The 19,097-nt window shown below is 39.9% G+C and overlaps 2 protein-coding genes across 3 annotated transcripts in view; one reads left to right on the top strand and one right to left on the bottom strand.

The window, feature by feature from the left end:
• Positions 1-19,097, bottom strand: part of Mthfd1 (methylenetetrahydrofolate dehydrogenase, cyclohydrolase and formyltetrahydrofolate synthetase 1) — a 142,892-nt gene that overhangs the window by 55,463 nt on the left and 68,332 nt on the right. Inside the window, exon 1 of one of the 2 annotated variants that reach the window (XM_005322790.5) lies at positions 12,287-12,533. The exons of the other annotated variant lie outside the window; for it this stretch is intronic. Within the exon in view, the coding sequence (XP_005322847.2) occupies positions 12,287-12,327 (41 nt within the window). The 5' untranslated portion in view covers positions 12,328-12,533. Of the gene's footprint in view, positions 1-12,286; positions 12,534-19,097 lie in introns of those variants that run through there. 2 annotated transcript variants of the gene reach the window in all.
• The window catches only part of LOC101958852 (uncharacterized), a 53,727-nt gene continuing 47,221 nt past the window's right edge, over positions 12,592-19,097 (top strand). Inside the window, exon 1 of the mRNA XM_078050059.1 lies at positions 12,592-17,753. The gene's annotated coding sequence lies outside the window, so the exon portion shown is untranslated. The remainder of the gene's footprint in view (positions 17,754-19,097) is intronic.

Raw genomic sequence — 19,097 nt, 5'->3', positions numbered from 1 at the left:
AATTATCCAGCCCAAAAGTTAATAGTAGTAGTGCCAAGGCTGAGAAATCCTGCAATAAAAGGTAATGTTTAGGATTATCTTTTCTAAGGAGCAGAAATCAAGCAGGAATTATTTACTTGACAAAATTTCCTTAAATCTCTGTTAGATAAGAGTCATCTGCCACTGTCAATTTTCTCCAAGTTAACCTCCCCCACAACAACTGTAAAACAGCCTCATCAACGAAAGTCAAAAGTGAACATCCCTACAGAACCACATACTACCTCTGGAGAGTCCTTGTCACACAGTCTAACACCCTCACAGTCACCAGTCATCTCTTTGGCCCAAAGGCTTATATAATGATTCTTGACAGTCTATGATGAATTCCAATTCTACCTTTCTAACACAATGGCACAGGTTCAAATCTTTTGACATTTTATGGCGGAGCAAAAAAGCACTGCTGAAATATAAGCTAAAAAGGACATTTCAACATGATAGACAAAGGAGGCAGCAAAAGGTATTTAGGGACATGGCTCAGGAAGAAAACAAAGCTGCTGTTAGACAACAAATGCTGAAATGTAGTACAAGCTGACAGTAACTCTCCATTCTCACAAGGTACACAGAAGGTAGCTCAGTGGTAGACTGCATGTTCAGCATGTGCCAGGCCCTGGATGCAAATTCCAGCACCAAAGTGGGGAGAAAAGGTACTCAGAAATGCCTTTAATAACTGTCAGAGAAAAAGAACATTCATGGTCAAAATATGTCTTTAGCCAGGCATAGAGGTGGGTACCTGTAGGCCCAACTACTCAGGAGCTGAGGCAGAAGGACCATCTGTGCTCAGGAGTTCACGGTCATCCTAGGCAACACAATGAGACCCACCTCTCAAAAACACAAAACATAGAACTTTTCCTAAATAAGGACCCAAATTTATTTTCCCCTCCAAGGAATAGATTATTCTTAAGATTTTAACAATGCAATTTAACACAAAAAAAATTTAATTAATTTGCTTTATCTCTATTTTGTTCCTTTTGTTGCTTTTTCATTTGTTCGTTATACTTTTTTGCTAACAGGTACTTCAAATTTCTTTTTTTTTAAATATTCACTTTTTAGTTGGACACAATACCTTTACTTTATTTATTTATATGTGGTGCTGAGGATTGAACCCAGGGCCTTACACGTGTGAGGTGAATGCTCTACCACTGAGCCTTACACGTGTGAGCTCTACCACTGAGCTCTACCACTGAGCCTTACACGTGTGAGGTGAATGCTCTACCACTGAGCCACAACCCCAGCCCTTCATATTTCTTTAAAAACTTAATAAGTATTTTCTTATAAAAATAATTTTGATTGTGAGGCCATCTAGTGTTTTAAGAACTACATATATCTTTTTTTTTTTTAAGAACTACATATATCTTGAATTCCTAGTCCTTTAAATCAAATTAAAGACAAAATTACCTTCTTGTTGAAAGAAGTCTGACTGGTCATAAACCACCAACATAGCAAAAAGCTACATTAAATCAGTATATTGAATAGTCAACTAATAACAGTATTTTATATTATTACATATAGGAATATTTATAACAGAAACTCTTAAAATTCAACCCAAGGGTTGGGGTTGTGGCTCAGTGGTAGAACATTTGCCTAGCATTTGTGAGGCTCTGGCTTCGATTCTCAGCACCACATATAAATAAATAAAATAAAGGTCCATCAACAAATAAAAAGTATATATAAGTAAAAAATTCAACATAAATATTATTACATTTGACAGATATCTCTCATACATTTTTTAAAAAATTTTTTATAATTGTACATGGACAGCATGCCTTTATTTTATTTTTTTATTTTTATCTGGTGCTAAGGATTAAACCCAGTACCTGACACATGCTAGGTAAGCACTCTGCCACTGAGCTACAGCCCCAGCCCTCTCATACATTCTTGAAAGTTTAATGTGAAGAAATTATTTTATGCTTCATTGAAAATTTACAATGTCTCAGGAGGCGGAGGCAGGAGGATCTCGAGTTCAAAGCCAGCCTCAGCAATTTAGCAAGGCGCTAAGCAACTCAATGAGACTCATCTCTCTAATAAAATACAAAATAGGGCTGGGGATATGGTTCAGTGGTTGAGTGCCCCTGAGTTCAATCTCTGGTACCCACACCCCGCAAAAAAAAAATTAAAAAATAAGTTCTTCCATCCAATTATAACTCTTTCAAAGATCTAAGAAAGGAAAAGTAAATTGTCTGATACTTGACAGGAAAATCAGGTATACATTTTTAATGAATACTCTCTGAGGTAAAAGACCATCATTTATCCACATACACAATGTACATAACTACTTATTTTAAGCTTCTAGATCAGGGTTTCTCAATCTCAATACTACTGACATTTGGACCAGATGATTCTTTGTTATAGTGGTTGTCCTGTACTTTGTAGGATGCTTAGCAGCTTTCCTGCCTTCTGCCTTTAGATGCAAATAGCACACAACTCCTCTCCTGTCCCATGTAATAAACCAAAAAGGCTCCACTCATGTCCAAATGCCCTGAGGTAGAGGAAAGGAAAACCATTCCTCTTCAAGAACCACTGACAGAGAAACAAATGGAGCTAAGGAAACAGATTGAAAAGTGGGTTACAAATTCATTAGAGAAGGGTTACAAAGAGAAAAGCACCTTTGGAGTCCTGGGGCATGCAACCCAGGGTGGTAGGATTCCTGAACACTGTGGCCCACCTCCCCACCCCTGCTCCACCCAGGAAGGCAGGGCGGCATTGATCACACAACATAATGGCAACATTAATACAGAGTATAGTTTTGCTAAACTTTCCATCTCCTTTCAAAAAGTGAGGCATCCAGATTTTTATGTGTTATTACAGACATAAATGTGTTGAGATATAATCCAATTTTTAAAAATACTTGTACAAGTCAAACAAAACAAAACATTTGGCTTCTAGACCACTGTTTTGTTACCTTCTGCCAATAGAAAGAGTTGTGAGACAAGAGTTATGGCTCTGAGTATGAGAACCTAGAAGCTGTGCCCAACTATATGCCAACAAGGGAGAGTAGTTGCCAGATGCCTCCCAACCAGGGCCTCCCATCCAGAATCAGTCTCACTGATTAGGATTACCTAACCACAGATCTGGCCACCAGAGCTAGTTATGGCTCCAACAAACAGCTTCAAGTGCCTTGCGAGGCCTCTGAATCATCATCCAGGGGCAGTGTGGAAGCTTGAGCCATCTCCAGTTGGAGGGCAAGAGCAACTCAACAGCTCTTCCATGAGAAAAGCTTCACAAAGAGCAGGCCTTTCTGTTCTTAGAGGAGACTAAAGGAAAATCTTAGGTAGAAAAGACTTTGGTTTTGGGCTGCTTACTAAATAAACAGGAACTAGTGTTTGACACCAAAACCCAAAGGAAAGATCATTTATCATGAAGAAAAGTTCCTGACAGGCTCCAGCAAAATGCTGTACAGAAAAGCTCCTTTATCTTCTGAGACTCAAGCATCAAAAACCCAAAGGTGTACTTCTACTACTCAGACTAGTAGCAAAGACCTTCTCATCAAGGAGGTGGGGAGGGAGACAATCCTTAGCCAACAAAGTAAGATGGTTAGATTCTGTAATCAGTCAAAACCCTCAAAAATGACTTTTATTTTATCTATTTATTTTGTACTGGGTGCTCTACCACAGCTACATCTCTAGTCATTTTTTTTTTCCTTTGAGACAGTGTCTAAGTTGTTGAGGGTTTCACTAAATCGCTGAGGCTGGCCTCAAACTTGCGATCCTCCTGCCCTAGCCTCCTAAATCCCTGGGATTATAAGTGTGTGCCACCTCACTGAACTCTCTGACTTCCTGAAGAGGATCAGTTTGAATGCTTCCCAAACAGATTGACTGAGTCATCTCCTAACAGTGGAAAGGCTTCAGGGAGAACCAAACTCAAGAGATCTCTTAGTGGAGATAAAGGTTTGCACTTCCTTTTAGTAAGCAATCCACAAACCCTTCCTTGGTAAGGAAGGAAGATGCACTGTTGAGCTTCTATCACCAGCACTGGAACTCTGGGGCAAGGCATGTCACTTGTGGTTAAAGTTTCATGAAATACAAAATGGAGAGAGAGATGGCTGAGCTGGGGCGGAGGAATCCTGACAATAGCACCACCAGCCACCCACTCCTTCAAGGTCAAGATTTCCAGGGCACCAGTGCCAAGGGGATCAAAGCGCATAGTGCAGGGATACTGGGACCTTCCTCCTGTGCTGTGAATCAGATGTCAAAGAATACAGCTGTAACCACAGTTAGCACACGGGCTTTACACATTCTTTTAGTCTTCCAGACAACCTCCATGACATGATAGTTACCATCAGTCCCACTCAATGGAGAAGACAGAGAAGCCACACACTCCTGCTTAAAACTCCACTGCCAAACTCCCTGGTTCTAATTCTCCTTATAAAGCAAACACCTACTTGCAGACCATATCCCCATTGAAGACTTTTGCTGGTGCCATGACCACAGTAGTTGCTGCCAGCTCTGTGCTCTGCCACATTCCAACTACAACCTCAACAGCCTGGTCTTAAGGTTTTGCCTTACAACCTAGCAGAAAGTCTCACCTCTCATGAACTCCCACCTGCTTTCCTGCATAGGATCCCAAAGCTGAACCTGCTAGGACCCTCCAGGTTCCATGGAACTTTTTTTTTTCCTGGTACTGGGGATTAAATCCAGGGGTGCTTAACCACTGAGCCACATCCCAGCCCCTTTTTAATATTTTGTTTAGAGACAGACCCTCGCTAAGTTGCTGAGGCTGGCTTTGAACTTGAGGTCCTCCTGCCTCAGTCTCCTGAGCCGCTGGAATTACGGTGTCTGACTATGCCCAGCCCCATGTAACTTTGAGTGACCTGGAGCACCAAAAATTGGAGCATATTACAGACAAATCTTTTTAAGCATAAAAGGGCATATAGATATTTCATGTATAGGACAAAAAAAAAAAAAGGCTTATCAATGTTGATTCAGTAGCCAAAAAGACTTGCCCTTTGCCATGATATCAGGGACTGCTCTAAATGCTTTATAAGTAATAACTCATTTAATTATAACAACCTTGAGTTAGGTATCATTAGTACCCCAATGTACAGATGGAAAAACCAAATCACAAAAGTTAACTATTATCCAGTGATCCATGGCGGCCATGCATAGGCTTCAGGGCTACAAGGAATTTACAAATGTATCCAACTTCCCTCACTCGACCAACAAAAACTCTTGAGCACCTACTCCTGGTGTCTGCCAAGTGGCAAACCATCTGTCTCTTTACAACCAGTCTTTTTTAGAAAACAGAATAAATAAAGAAAAATGCCTCTATTGGAGAAAACAGGTCTAATTGTAGGAAAGGAAAGTTTAAAAAAAAAAAATCACAAAACACAGCAGACCCCACTTTGAAATACACAGATAGGGTTTGCTTTCACCTCCAAAATACAAAGCAAGATGGTTTTTCTAACACTGTCTAATATACACCCTTTCCTCCCTATGTATAATCTCTTAAAAGACTTTCACACCCAAGGTATGTGTCACCACCAGTGTTTTCTCTGCTTTCCACAGGGCCATCTGTTAACCCCAAGCCAATCATTTATTAACTGGTTACGTTAAAGTCCAGGGCACAGGCTGTTTTGGGTCAGGAGACCTCTTCCCCATAACAGCAACAGGCTGGTGACTCCACCTCCTTCAAGTCTTTGCCCATTGGTCACTTTTTCAAAGACTATAACCTTAACTCCCATATCAAAAATTACAACACCCATGCCACAGAAATTCCTGACCCTTTTCCCTACTCTGGTTTTCTTCTTGGCACTTCTTATACCTCCTGTTGTTTTACCCACTTTATCATCAATTACCCATCGGTCCACACATTCCATGAATTTATAATAAATAAATAATTTATAATAAATAAATAAATAAAGGTTTTTGTTTTGTTTTGTTTTGAAGACTCTGCCTGGCGCCATGGTGCGAACCTGTAATCCCAGCAGCTCAGGAGGCTGAGACAGGAGGATGGAGAGTTCAAAAGCCAACCTCACCAACGGTGAGGCACTAAACAACTCAGTGAGACCCTGTCTCTAAATAAAATATAAAATGGGGCTGGAGATGTGGCTCAGTGGTTGAGTGCCCCTAAGTTCAATCCCTGGTACCAAATAAATAAATAAAACAGACTCAGGTCTTTGAAGATTGCCTGGCATAGAGAAAACACACAGATATTTGTCAAACAATACTCAAAAAGGACACATACATGTCTCTAACCATGTTATGGTTGGGATAGACAATTCAGAAATGTTCGGAGGTGAAATTATTAGATTATGAGAGCTATGATCAATTAATTGGGTGGACTAATAATTTGAAAGGACTACTGTACTGTACTGTAGGCAGGTGGGGCCATATCCTTGGGGATTATCTCTCTCTCTGGCTCCTCCCTCTCTCTCTCTGCTGGCCACCAAGAACTGAGCAGCTCTCCTCTGCCACACCCTTCCGCCATGATGTTCTCTCTCACCTCTAGCCCAGAGCAATGCAGTTGGTGTACCTTGGACTGAACCTCTGAAACCAAGAGCCCCCAAATAAACTCTTCCTCCTTTAAGTTGTTCTGGACAGTTATTTTGATCACAGTGACAAAACAACAACACAAAACAAAAAAACCTGACAATACAAACCTCAGACCTCCTCCTAATTGTCAAATTCAGGCTGAAATCTCAGAGCTCCTGTCGGGGAGAAACTGGGGTGTTACTTTCAAAGGGAGGTAATTTCACAAAGGGCAGAACAAGCAGAGAAGAAAGCTGGAATGCTGAACTTGGCTTTCACAAAGACATAAAAGCAGACTGATAAGTAGATAAAAGTCAGGGGTAGTGTTTTCAGCAGAGTGGGGAACTGGCAATGAGAGAAGACTGAAGAGAAACAGATGAGCTTATTAAATTCCTTTTAGCAAACAGCCAGTACTTGACAGAGTGAAAACCACCAAGTACTAGGTGAAGACCATGGTCCTAGTTGAGCCTCTGTCATGAAGTAGTCTAGTGGCCATTAGCCAAATCACATTGCTTTTCTGGTCTATTTCCCTATTTGCAGGATGGAGAGGGGGTAATGGACTGGATTTTGGAGAAATTCTGACTGTGAACTCGTGGTCTTTTCCCCACCCTCTCCTCTAATCAAGGAAGAGATTTTTTTTTTATAATTCAAACACTGTATCAATACCATTGATCCAGAGGAAGAAACTGCCCAGGGTACTTGAAGCCTTACAAATGTGACTCCCAGGAAGGCCCAACAGTTGGTGGCAACCAAGGAAGTTGATCTGTAAACTTAGCAAAGAGGGACACTTTCTCTGGACTCCAGGATCCCTGACTGCAATGGAAGAAGCTTGCTTACCTTTCCTCTCATGAGTGTCCTTAGCCTAGCAAAAGAGAAAAGGTAGGGAAACCTCACCAAAGGTCTCCATCTGCAGCCCAACATGCTCAAGCTTTAAGAACCACCTTCTCGCTGGATACAGTGACACATGCCTATGATCCCAGATACTTAGGAGGCTGAGACAGAAGGAACACAAGCTGGGAGGCTAAAACAGGTTCAAATCCAGTCTGGGCAACTGAGGGAGACCCTATTTCCAAAGGAAAAAGAAAGAAGAAAAAGAAAAGAAAGAAGAAGAAAAGAAGGGGACTGGGGATATAGCTCAGTGGTTGAGCACTTGCCTAACATGTGTGAGGCCCTGGGTTCCAATCCCTGTACAGCAAAAATAAAGAAAACCTTGTTGTTCAGGAGTGCCCAGGGCCATGGCCCCAAGAGTTAGCTTCCTGCTACAGTTTCAACACAAGGAATCTAGAAGAACTATGATATCCTATGGGTCCTGCAGGCCACCTTCCCTTTCAGAGCTCCTACACTGTGAAGAATTATAAACACTGTTGCATAGTTCCTAGAGTCAAACTCTCTAGGCAGGTCAAAATGCTAAGATACAGTCACCTTATAAGCACATTGAAGAAAATTCTTCTGTGTGCAAAAACAAGCCTTTGTGTGTATACATATGTGTGTTTTGCTTTCTGTTTTCAAGTCTTCATGCTCCTTTATAAATAGCACTTATAAGAACTGGCCATTCATCAAAAGATGATGCAAAAAGGTCAGCCTGGGTTGGGGATGTAGCTCAGTGGTTATGTGCTTGCCTGGCATGCATGAGGTCCTGGATTTGATCCCAAGCACTGCAAAAATTAAAATTTTAATTAAATTAAATTTTATTTAGCTATGTTACTTCTGAAAAGACTGGAGAAAGAAAACCTTCTAGTACATGGAACAGGTTTTTTCTAGAAAGTGTCTTCAATACCTATGGCCAAATCATTGATACCTCATTCTTCAATGACAGGAACTTGATTTAGATTTAAGAATTTGGATACATGGTCTCAAACTTCAGGATGCCTGCAGGGAGCTTATGGCAAGTGAATCCAATTATATCAGTATCGTATTTGCACCAAGCACTGATATTTTTCAAAGCTCCTTATGAGAGTAAATTGGTAAAACAATCTTGGAAAGATTGCCAATATCAAACAAAACTGATCATTTACATGTTCTATTGTCCTATAATTCTATTCTTTTATATATATATTTATATATTTATATTTATATATATTATTTATATTTATATTATATATTATAATATATATTATATATTATAATATATTATATTTATATTATATTATTTATATTTATATATATATATCTCCAATAAAAAAGCATATCACATTACACCAAAAGACATGTAAAAGAATGTGCATGGTACCATTTGAATTGCCAAGACCTGGGAACTTATGCCACTTATGTCCACAGATAAGTAAACAGCTGTACACAGAACACTATACTGCAATGAGTCAATGAAGTATGAGTAAATGAATTATATGTAACAGAATAATTTCAGAAATGGAGTATGATGCCATTTATAGAAACTCAAAAACAGACAAAACTATCTAGTTTTACAAGTCAGGATAGCGATTGCCTCTATGAGAATTGGTAACCAGATGGCACTTCTCAGGTGCCAATAATGCCATTTCTTTTTTTCTTTTGGTACTAGGGATTGAACCCAGGGGTACTCTACTACTGAGTTATTTCCCCAGACCTTTTTATTCATGTTTTTTAAATATTTTTAGTTGTAGGTAGAGACAATACCTTTATTTATTTTTTTATGCAGTGCTAAGCATCGAACCCAGTGCCTCACACATACTAGGTAAGTGCTCTACCACTGAACTACAACCCCAGCTCCTTATTTTTTTTATTTCAAGATAGTCTCACTAAATTACTGAGGCTGGCATCAAATGTGCAAAAACCTCCTTCCTCAGCCTTCCAAATCACTGGGATTAAAGGTGTTTGCCTCCATAACTGCCAATACTGCCATTTCTTGATCTGGGTGCTTAGTTATACAAATATGTTCAGTTGAAAAAATTCATTGAGATGTATATTTATAATAGGTATACTATTTTATATGTATCCACATTTAATATAAAAATAACAAAAAGTTCCCAAAGTGATTCAAGGTAGCTATCCCTGTCAAAAGAAAATGATTCTAAGCCAGGCATAGTAATGCACACCTGTAATTCCAGTGGCTGGGGAGACTGAGACAGGAATATTGAGAGTTCAAAGTCAGCCTCAGCAATGGTAAGGACCTGAGCAACTCAGTAAGACCCTGTCTCTAAATAAAATATAAAATGGGGCTGGGGATGTGGCTCAGTGGTCGAGTGCCCCTGAAATCAATCCCCAGTACCCCCCCAAAAAAGATTCTATCATTTATGTATATATTAACTAATTACAGATCATTAATACAGCTAACATATATTGAACACTTATGTGCCAGGAACAATTCTGAAGGTTCCTGTTTGGAACTCATTTAATTCTCCTTAGAACCCAATAGCCTGGACGGTATCTTTATTTTACATCTGAGGAAATTTTAGCACAGACACATTAAGGAATTTGCTTAAAGTTGCACAAGTAGTAAAGAGAAAAAAAGGGTTTTCCAAGTATTTGGGTTACACACAAAAAACAAAACAATCTATTTGTCCTTAAGGAACTTATAAACATATTTAATATGCTCTCTGTCCAAATAAAACATGCCCAGTATGCACCAATTTTTGGTAGCCTGCCAAGACAGAAACCTAAATTATCTCTTTACAACCAATCTTTCTAAAAGGACGTTTTTATCAAGAAAAAGTCACTGGTAATGGGCTGGGGCTGTAGCCAGGAGCAGAGGGCGTGCCTAGCATGTGTGAGGCCCTGGGTTCAATCCTTAGTCCTACGTAAAAATAAATAAATAAAATAAAGGCATTCTGTCCATTACAACTAAAAAAAGAAAGAAAGAAAAAGTCACTGGTAAAAGGAATAGATTTGAATATAAGCAAAAATAAACAAAAAGGAAAGTCAGGCAGAAACTATGCAGTTTAAGAAGCAAGGTATTGAAAAACAAGATTTTTAAAAATAGCCAACAAGTATATGAAAAGTTGCTAAACATCAATAATAATCAGGGAAATGCAAATTAAAAGCACTTCACATCTCTTTGGATGGCTATTATCTAAAAGACGAGAGAGAATCAATGTTGAGGGGATACAGAGAAAAGGGAATCCTAGTACACCACTGGTGGGTATATAGATTAGTACTATTATGGAAGATAATATGGAGCCTCCTTAGGAAAGAAAAAATAAAAACTACTACATGACCCTGCAGTCCCTCTCCTAGATATATAATCAAAGGAGACGAAATCACCTCCTTGTAAAGATAGTGCCCTGTCACTATGCACTGAAGCATCATTCAAAACAGCCAAGATATGGAAACAACCTAAGTATCTGCTGATGGGTGTATGGATAAAGTGGGAAATATTTACCATGGAATATTACCAGCCAAAACATGGATGGACCTGGAGGACATTACACTAGGTGAAATAAGCCAGAAACAAAAAGAAAAATATTGCATAATTTCGCTCATATATGAAATATTTATACATAAGATTAGGTCAAAGAATAGAAAGTAGCAGTTATGTAAGAGGAACATGTCTAGACTTCTAATGTACAACATGAAGACTATAGTTAACAGTTATATTGTGTGAGGTTTTTTTTATTAAATAAGTAGATTTTAGCTATTCTTGTCCCAAAAAGTATCTATGAGATAATGTAATTTGCTTCACTATAGAAACCATTTTATTATCTATATGTATACCATGATATCATGTTGTAAACCTCAAATATACCTAATAAAATATATTTTTAAAAAAGCACTCAGGGATTAAGTATTGCAATTTCTAGTGCAAAAATCTGGGGTTCTTCCTCACCAATGTGGAAGATTCACCACCATCTAATTTACATCTCTCCATCTTTGTTCATAGTCTCTACCTTTCAGGAAACAATCATTTTGTCCCAAGGTAGGCTTTACCACCAGTTAACTTTCTAATGCACTCAAAAGCCTCTTTGAATAAAGTTAAGGATTAGAGGACAATTGTTATTGTCAGCTACAGCACATACTAAATAACTGGAGATGCCAAAGGTCTCAAATGCAACTTCAGTAAAGTCAGAATAGATCATTCTCTGTTCTTTCTACCCTCCTCTTACCCCCCAAATCACTTCTAAAACAAAAAGCAGGGGGCATGGTTAGGGGGTGTAGAGAAGTAGTAGAGCACATGTTGAATACTGGGTACAATCCTCAGCTCAGTAAAGAACAGGAGATGTTCCTTTCTGGGAGCAAAGTTGGCACCAATATCCACTTCAAATCTGAAGGGGTAGAAAAGGCAGAGCTCAAATGGAATATGGAATATTGTCAGGACTCATGAGCCAAACTAAAAATTAACTCTAGAGTCAGTACAGAAAGATGGCTGTTAGGAGCACGAGATGGAAGGGAGAGGAAAAGTTAAGACTCTGGTGTACTTGGAAAAACCATGGACTGTCACCAATCTTATAAAGTGCTGTCACAATGTAATCACCTCCAAATCATAGGAGAAAAGAGTGGACAGGATTTCTGAGTTCTTCAACTGGCGCCCCGGAGCAGTTCCAAATACTCTCTCAAGAAAGTTGCCAGCACACGGCACTTTTGGAGCTAAGTCAGGCCAAGACTTGCCTCCCCCACTCCCCCCTTAGAGGAGCCCAAGGGCAAACAGACTGGGCCTGGGACCTTTCTTCGCTTTCAGGAGACCTGTAGTAAGGTGATATGGGCCCAGTCAATGTTCTTCCTCCCTACGCAACAGACCTGACACTGCTTCTACCAGCGTCCCTCCTGCAAAAATTGGGTCGGTGGGGAACTGCACACCTGGCTCAAAGATCTCGCCAGCGGCCCAATACGCCCTAACAAAAATGACAAGTGCTTACGCAGAGACCACCTTCCCGTTCAGGACTTCCGCCGGTGCCATGGCCTTCAACAGACCGCTGCCCACGATTGACACCACCAAAATCGAGGTTCCACTCCCTTCGCAGCGGCGGGACCCCGGAGCCTAACCCACGTGTTTAGTGACTGCCCACAGAGCTCGTACTACTGCGCCTGCGCCCACCCGCACCCCTCCACCCCCAGGAGGCGGAGGCGCGTGCGCAACCCAGGAAGCTGTCGTTCCCTCTGCTAGCGAAGAGCGGAGGGGTAGGGGGCTGCAGCTAAGGGAAGAAAGTAGGTGATGACTGGCTGGCGAGAATGATTGGCTGGTGGGAAGAGCCGGTGCCGAGCGCGCGTCTTTCTGGGGCGGGAACCCGCCGAACAGCGAGCTGGAACCGACTCCGGAACCCGCCTTGGTTTCAGCCAATCAGGGCCGGGCGGCCTGGCGGGAGTTCGCGGGCGCGGGAGGCGCGTCTCCGCTACCTCTCTGTGCTGTGGGGACTTCGGGCTGAAGCTGAGGCTGAGGCCACCTGGCTTCTCTCGAGAGTTCTGCCCCGCCCCGCCTGGCAGTGGCTGGGGACCCTTGGCTTGTGGGCAACTTCCGACTCTCACACCCGCGCTTGTGTGGTCGGGGTCGGCCTCTGATTGCAGGGGACTGAGTTGGCGCCAGCGGCTGTTCCAGCCCCGCTGTGCTGGGAAGGGTGACGGAACTGGAGGGTGCGTGGTTCCCCGCCCCAGACCTGGGGTTGGAGCAAGGACGCGGGCCGCCGGTCCGCGAGATGAGGTTGACCCTCGGAGCGCACGCTCCTCCCTGTAGGCGTCCCTCCGGGAGCAGGACTGAGTTTGGCATTTGCTCCGGGAACCTGCGGGACCGACGAGGCAGCTGGGGTGTGGGTGAGGACGGTCCCGCTGGGCGCCGGGTCCGCTGACTCTGCTTTCTCTGCACCAGCACCTGGCTAGGTTCTTACCGAGCCCGGGTTCAACCTCCCCATGTAGTTTAGTCGTCCAGATAGATCACTTAGGACCTGACCAGTTAGCTGGGCTTCTTCTAACAACCGTTTCTTTTTCTTTTTTTTTTATATTTATTTTTTAGTTGGACACAATATCTTTTATTTATTTTTATCTGGTGCTGAGGATCGAACCCAGGGCCTCACACGTGCTAGGCAAGCGCTCTACCCCAGCCCTAGCAAGCGTTTCTTAATGGCAGAGCTTATTTATTGAACTTGATGGGGTCGGGGGCTGTAATTGACATTTGTCTAAATTCTGAAAATTCCTAAATTCTTAGAATATTTTGCAATATCCACTATATGGAATTATAGAATCTTTTTCTTGTTTTATTAACAGTTTTGAGGTGTGGCTTACATATCATAAAATTAACCCTTTTTAATATATATTTTTTTAGTTGTAGTTGGACACAATACCTTTATTTGATTTATTTATTTTTATGTGGTGCTGAGGATCCGAACCCAGGGCCTCGCACGTGCTAGGCAAGCGCTCTACCACTGAGCCACAACCCCAGCCAAAAATTAACCCGTTTTTAAATGTCAGTTTTTTATATATTTACAGACTTGTACAGCTACCACCATGATACATTTAGGAAATATTTGGCGATTTTTTTTCCAGTGTGTGTATGTGTGTGTACACTTAGGCTAAAGATTGAATCCAGGGCCCCCCATATGTTAAGTGGCTCTGCCAGTAAGCAACATCCCCAGCCCCTAAGTGGACACAATATAACACATAGTGATACAATAATTACCATATAATAGTAATATAATGACTTCTGAACACACACTCATATTGTTTTGCCTGAACAAATGAAATTAACAAGAAAACTTTCTGATGAATTACAGGTAGTGAATCTTTTTGTATCTTACATTACCAGATAGTGACTGTTTCTGTTGTTTTGTTTGCTGAGAAAGATATCCAAACTCCATTTTACAAATGGGCAACTAAACTTTGAAGTATTACTTGCCCAAAGCTGTTGTTGGCCCTAGGACCCAAAGCTGGATGCATCATCTTTAATTTATTGCCTTTGCTATCTGAACAAGTCTAGTTTTCAGCTGTCATATCTATGACCTGTACAGTTCATTCATTCATTGAGCAAGAAATTGTTGAGCAGCCACTATGTGCCAACAACACAGCTCTAGAGGTATATTGCTGAACCAAATATATTAGTAAGCTGTTCCTGCCCACAGTTCATATTTTGGTGGGGGGAGAGAATGATCAGTTTAAAGAATATACAGCTAATAGATTAAGGCATGCTATTATTTGTTTCCTCATTTACTAATTTTGCAGTGCTAGGGATCAAACCCAGGGCCTCAAGCATGCTAGCAAGCCCTATAGATATAACCCTAGCCCAGGGAAATGCTGTTTTTAAAAAATAGACTAGTTAAGAGGATAGATAGTGATGGTGGGGAGGTGGAAGGTGATGGTTGATACATGTTTATTCCTTTTTCCTTTGCTGGAAATTGAACCCAAGGCCTCACACATGCTAAGCAAGTGTACTACCACTGAACCACAACCCCAGCAGTGCAGTTTTGGAATTGTGGTAAGAGAAGTTTCTCTGGGCAATGATTAAGCAGAAACCTAAATGAAGGGAGGAACTTGGAATGTAATAGAAAGATAACAAGGACTTGGTCTGAGCTACAGGGAGATGAAAGGATTTTACCTTTCTGTAGAAGGACCAGGTTTTAGGGATAAGATCATGAATTCAACTGAAATGATTTCAGATGCCTCTTCAACATACAAGTGGAGACATATTTAAATCCATGAGACTGGATAAGAGCTCACCAAGAAAATTGGATATAAGTAAAGAAAGAACCAATGACTGATCCCTGGAACACCCAAGAGGAAAGACAAAAAGTGAATCCGGTGTGTTATGAGGAAAACTACAAAAGCGCATTGTCTTAAAAGACAGTATATTTGGGCTGGGGTTGTAGTTCAGTGGTAGAGTGCTTGCCTAGCATGTAAGAGGCACTGGCTTTGATTCTCAGCACCACATATAAATAAGTAAAATAAAAGTCCATTGACAACTAAAAAATAATTTTTTTAAAGAGAGAATTTTTTTTAATATTTATTTTTAGTTCTAGGTGGACACAACATCTTTATTTGTATGTGGTGTTGAGGATCGAACCCAGGCCGCATGCATGCCAGGCCAGCGCGCTACCACTTGAGCCACATCCCCAGCCCTAAAAAATATTTTTTAAAAAAGTATATTTCATGGGAAAAGGGATAATTAATTTTGTCAAATGTTGCAGATAAGGAGGATTGCAAGTTCAAAACCAGCCTTGGCAAGTTAGCAAGACTCTGTCTAAAAAATAAAAGAAAATGTTGCACATTGGTTAAAGTAGGGAGTAAGAATTGACTACCTCAGAGAGAACAGTAAGACAAAATTTTTTTAAATACATGTAATGGCAGTTGCTAGAAGATATGTGTCACTTTTTTGCCCAAACTTCATTTTTACAACCTTTTGGAGGAGTGATTTAATAATATATTGATATTATTGTAATTCTACTTCTTGGAATTTATCCTTAATTAATATTCACACAGATACACAAAGATAAATAGGAAAATGTTAATTGCAACATCAACTTCAATAGTAAACCTCAATAGCCTTCATCATAATGAATCTATGTAAAGGCAGGTTATCTGTAAAATGTATATTACCATTTAATTTATTATTATATCCCCCAAAGGTCTTCTTTGGTTATACTATTAAAAAGTTGCCCTCTAATTTACCTCTCCTTTACTTTCACATGAGCTTATTTTATTCATAGCACTTATTACCATAAAAATGATTTGTTTTTAAGTTATTGTGGACTATCTGCTTTCTCCACCAGAGTCTGAGCTTTATAAGATTTCCTTTGTTGTTCGTACCTACTACACATGGATATTTTTAATTTTATTTTTATTTTTTGTATTGTCGAGGATCAAATCCAGGGCCTCGCATACAATAGGTAAGTGCCCTATCACTAAGTTACATTCCTATCCTCAGTGAGTATAATTTTTAAAAAATCTTGTAGAGGGAAAAAATGCTTCCTGTTATCCTGGAGTAGTTATCTATTACTCTAATTTCTATAACTTAATTTCTCCAGCCTCATTTTTATCATATATAGATGACGACAGTGGGCAGTTATTCTCAGCCCTAAATTTACTTTTTTTTTTTTTTTTTTGGTGCTGGGGATTGAACCCAGGGAATTGTGCATGTGAGGCAAGCACTCTACCAACTGAGCTATATCCCCAGCCCCTAAATTTACATTTTAATGACCTATATAGCTTTTAGTAGGAAGTTATGCTTAGGTTCTACCTTTGACTAATAAAGTCATAAATTGGGGTAAGTTCAAGGTATCAGTATTCTTTGAAGATTTATTTGATATTAAAAGATATTTCTGGTTATTTCAAGATCAAGAATACATTATAGAGCCAGCAATGGCTGTGCCTAACTATATTCTCAGGATACTGAGGCAGGAGGATCACAAGTTCAAGGCTTACCTGGGCAACTTAGCAAAACTCTGTTTCAAAATCTTTTTTTCAAAAGGGCTGGGGAGGTAGGGATGTAGCTCAGACGTAGAATGTCCTGACTTCAATCCCTAGTACTGAAATAAAATAAAATAAAAAACTAAAACTAAAAACTAATAATACATATCCAGGCATAGGGGCACATTCTATAATTCTAGCAACTCTGGAGACTGAGGCAGGAGGATTGCAAGTTCTAGGCCAGACTGGGCAACTTAGCTAGGCCCTAAGCAACTGGGGATGTGGCTCAGCAGTTAAGTGCCCCTGGATTCAATCTCCAGTCTGCATACACATAATAATTGTAATAGTAATAGCGACCTACTTTCTCTGCTGTGAAAATATTTTCCAAGAATTAGAATCCTGATTTTTCAGACAAAGAATCTTTTGCTTTAGAAATAGTAGATGGGTGACTGGAGTTATGGCTCAATGGTAGAGCACTTGCCTAACATGTGTGAGGCACTGGGTTCGATTCTTAGCATCACATTTAAATAAAAAAAATAAAGGTCTTTCAACAGCTTGAAAAAAAAGAAAAGAAATAGTAGATGGAATAATTTCCCATTCTCTCAAAATAGTTCTTCTTTGATGAGATATATGTTGGAGTACAAATGTTTGACCTATTCTAAGAATTTCACAAAAGGAAAATCAGAAATATGATTTGCATGATTGCTGGAGTGTTCACTTTTTGGTCAGATCACTTTCTTAAGATTTCCTAAGATTACTAATGCTTGATGAAAATCACTTTGTTTTTTCATTTTATTAATTAGGGAAATAACTACAAGTCTAACTGTCACTTTGGGAGATTTCTTCTCCCTCCTTGAACCTCTGTGATGCGGTTGCCCAGCAACAGCTCCTTTGATGTGCTAACATTCTACTGGCAGGACTGCTGCTTACAGTGGACAATTCAGGTGCCTTCTGGGATTGACCTTGGATTTGGAATTTTCTCTTGTTCTTTATGTGGTAAAAATTTTTGCTTTCTATTAAATTTTACATAGCATATTTTATCTTATGAGTATGTAAAATAGAATAGTCATATATAAAACTAAAAATCCCAGAATAAACATGTCATATTGTTACATTTTATTTTTACTTTAGATATCTCATACATTTTTATTGTATTTTCATGAAATTCATTTTAGGGAACAGTACTAATATCTATTAAATTAACTTTGTATTAAGGATTTTTTTTCTCTTATTGTTTTCTTTGGTTGTTCAGTTTATATTTTCTGTGGCTGTTGTGAGATGATAAGGACAAACCAGAAGTAGATCCTACTGTTAAATACCTTTTATTTAGCAGGAGAGATGAAAATTTGACATAATACAATATCAAATGAGATAATAATGAAATGAATAGTCTGTGGGGCTAGAACAGAATACCCAGGCTGCGTAATTTATAAAGACTGGAAATTTATTTCTCATGATTCTAGATTCTGGAGGCTGGGAATTCCAAGATCAAAGCACTGGCATTCAGTATCTGGTAAAGTGGTAAAAGCCTTCTTCTTTTTTTTTTTTTTTTCCTCAGCACCAAGGATTGAACCCAGGAGCATTTAACTACTGGGCCCCTTTTTTCTTTTTTCATTTTTAGAGGGGGTTTCCCTAAATTGCTCCAGCTGGCCTCAAACTTGGCAATCCTTCTGCCTCAGCCTCCTGAATGTCTGGGATTACAAGTGTGGGGTACCACGCTCAGCCTGGTGAAGGCCTTCTTATTTCATCCTCACATAGTAGTAGAAGATAAGAGAGTGAGCTCTCTCACTCAAGACTTTTTTTTTTCTTCCTGTACCAGGAATTGAACAACCCAGGGGCACTTTACCAATGAGCCATATCCCCAGCTCTTTTTATTTTAAATTTTGAGACAGGATCTTACTAAGTAACTTGCAATCTTCCTGACTCAGCCTTCCAAGTCACCACCTGCACCCAGCTACCTCAAGACTTATTAAGAGTCCTGATGCCATCCGGGAGGGCTTGCCCTCTTATCACCTCCTAAAGGTCCTACCTCTAAATTCTATCACACTGACAACCAAGTTTCAACATATTAATTTAGGGGATACATTCAGACCATAGCAAAGTTAAGAGGAAAGAGAGATCACCTTTGCTTTGTAGAAATCAAGGAATCCCCTTAGAGGAGATGGTATTTGAACTGACACTGAAGAATTTTTATAAAAGTTCACCATCTTGGAATGGCCTGCACAATAGCTTGTTTTTTAGAGAATATGAGTGAAAATCAATAAATAAAGTTGTTTTTAATAGAGCACAAGGGGCTAGGGAATAGCTCAGTGGTTGAGTGCTTGCCTAGCATGTACAAAG

The sequence above is a fragment of the Ictidomys tridecemlineatus genome, chromosome 5 (genome assembly GCF_052094955.1).
Source record: "Ictidomys tridecemlineatus isolate mIctTri1 chromosome 5, mIctTri1.hap1, whole genome shotgun sequence".
Lineage (NCBI taxonomy): Eukaryota > Metazoa > Chordata > Mammalia > Rodentia > Sciuridae > Ictidomys > Ictidomys tridecemlineatus.
The sequence above is the reverse complement of the archived record's forward strand: the minus strand, read 5'-3'. Positions and strand labels throughout refer to the sequence as shown.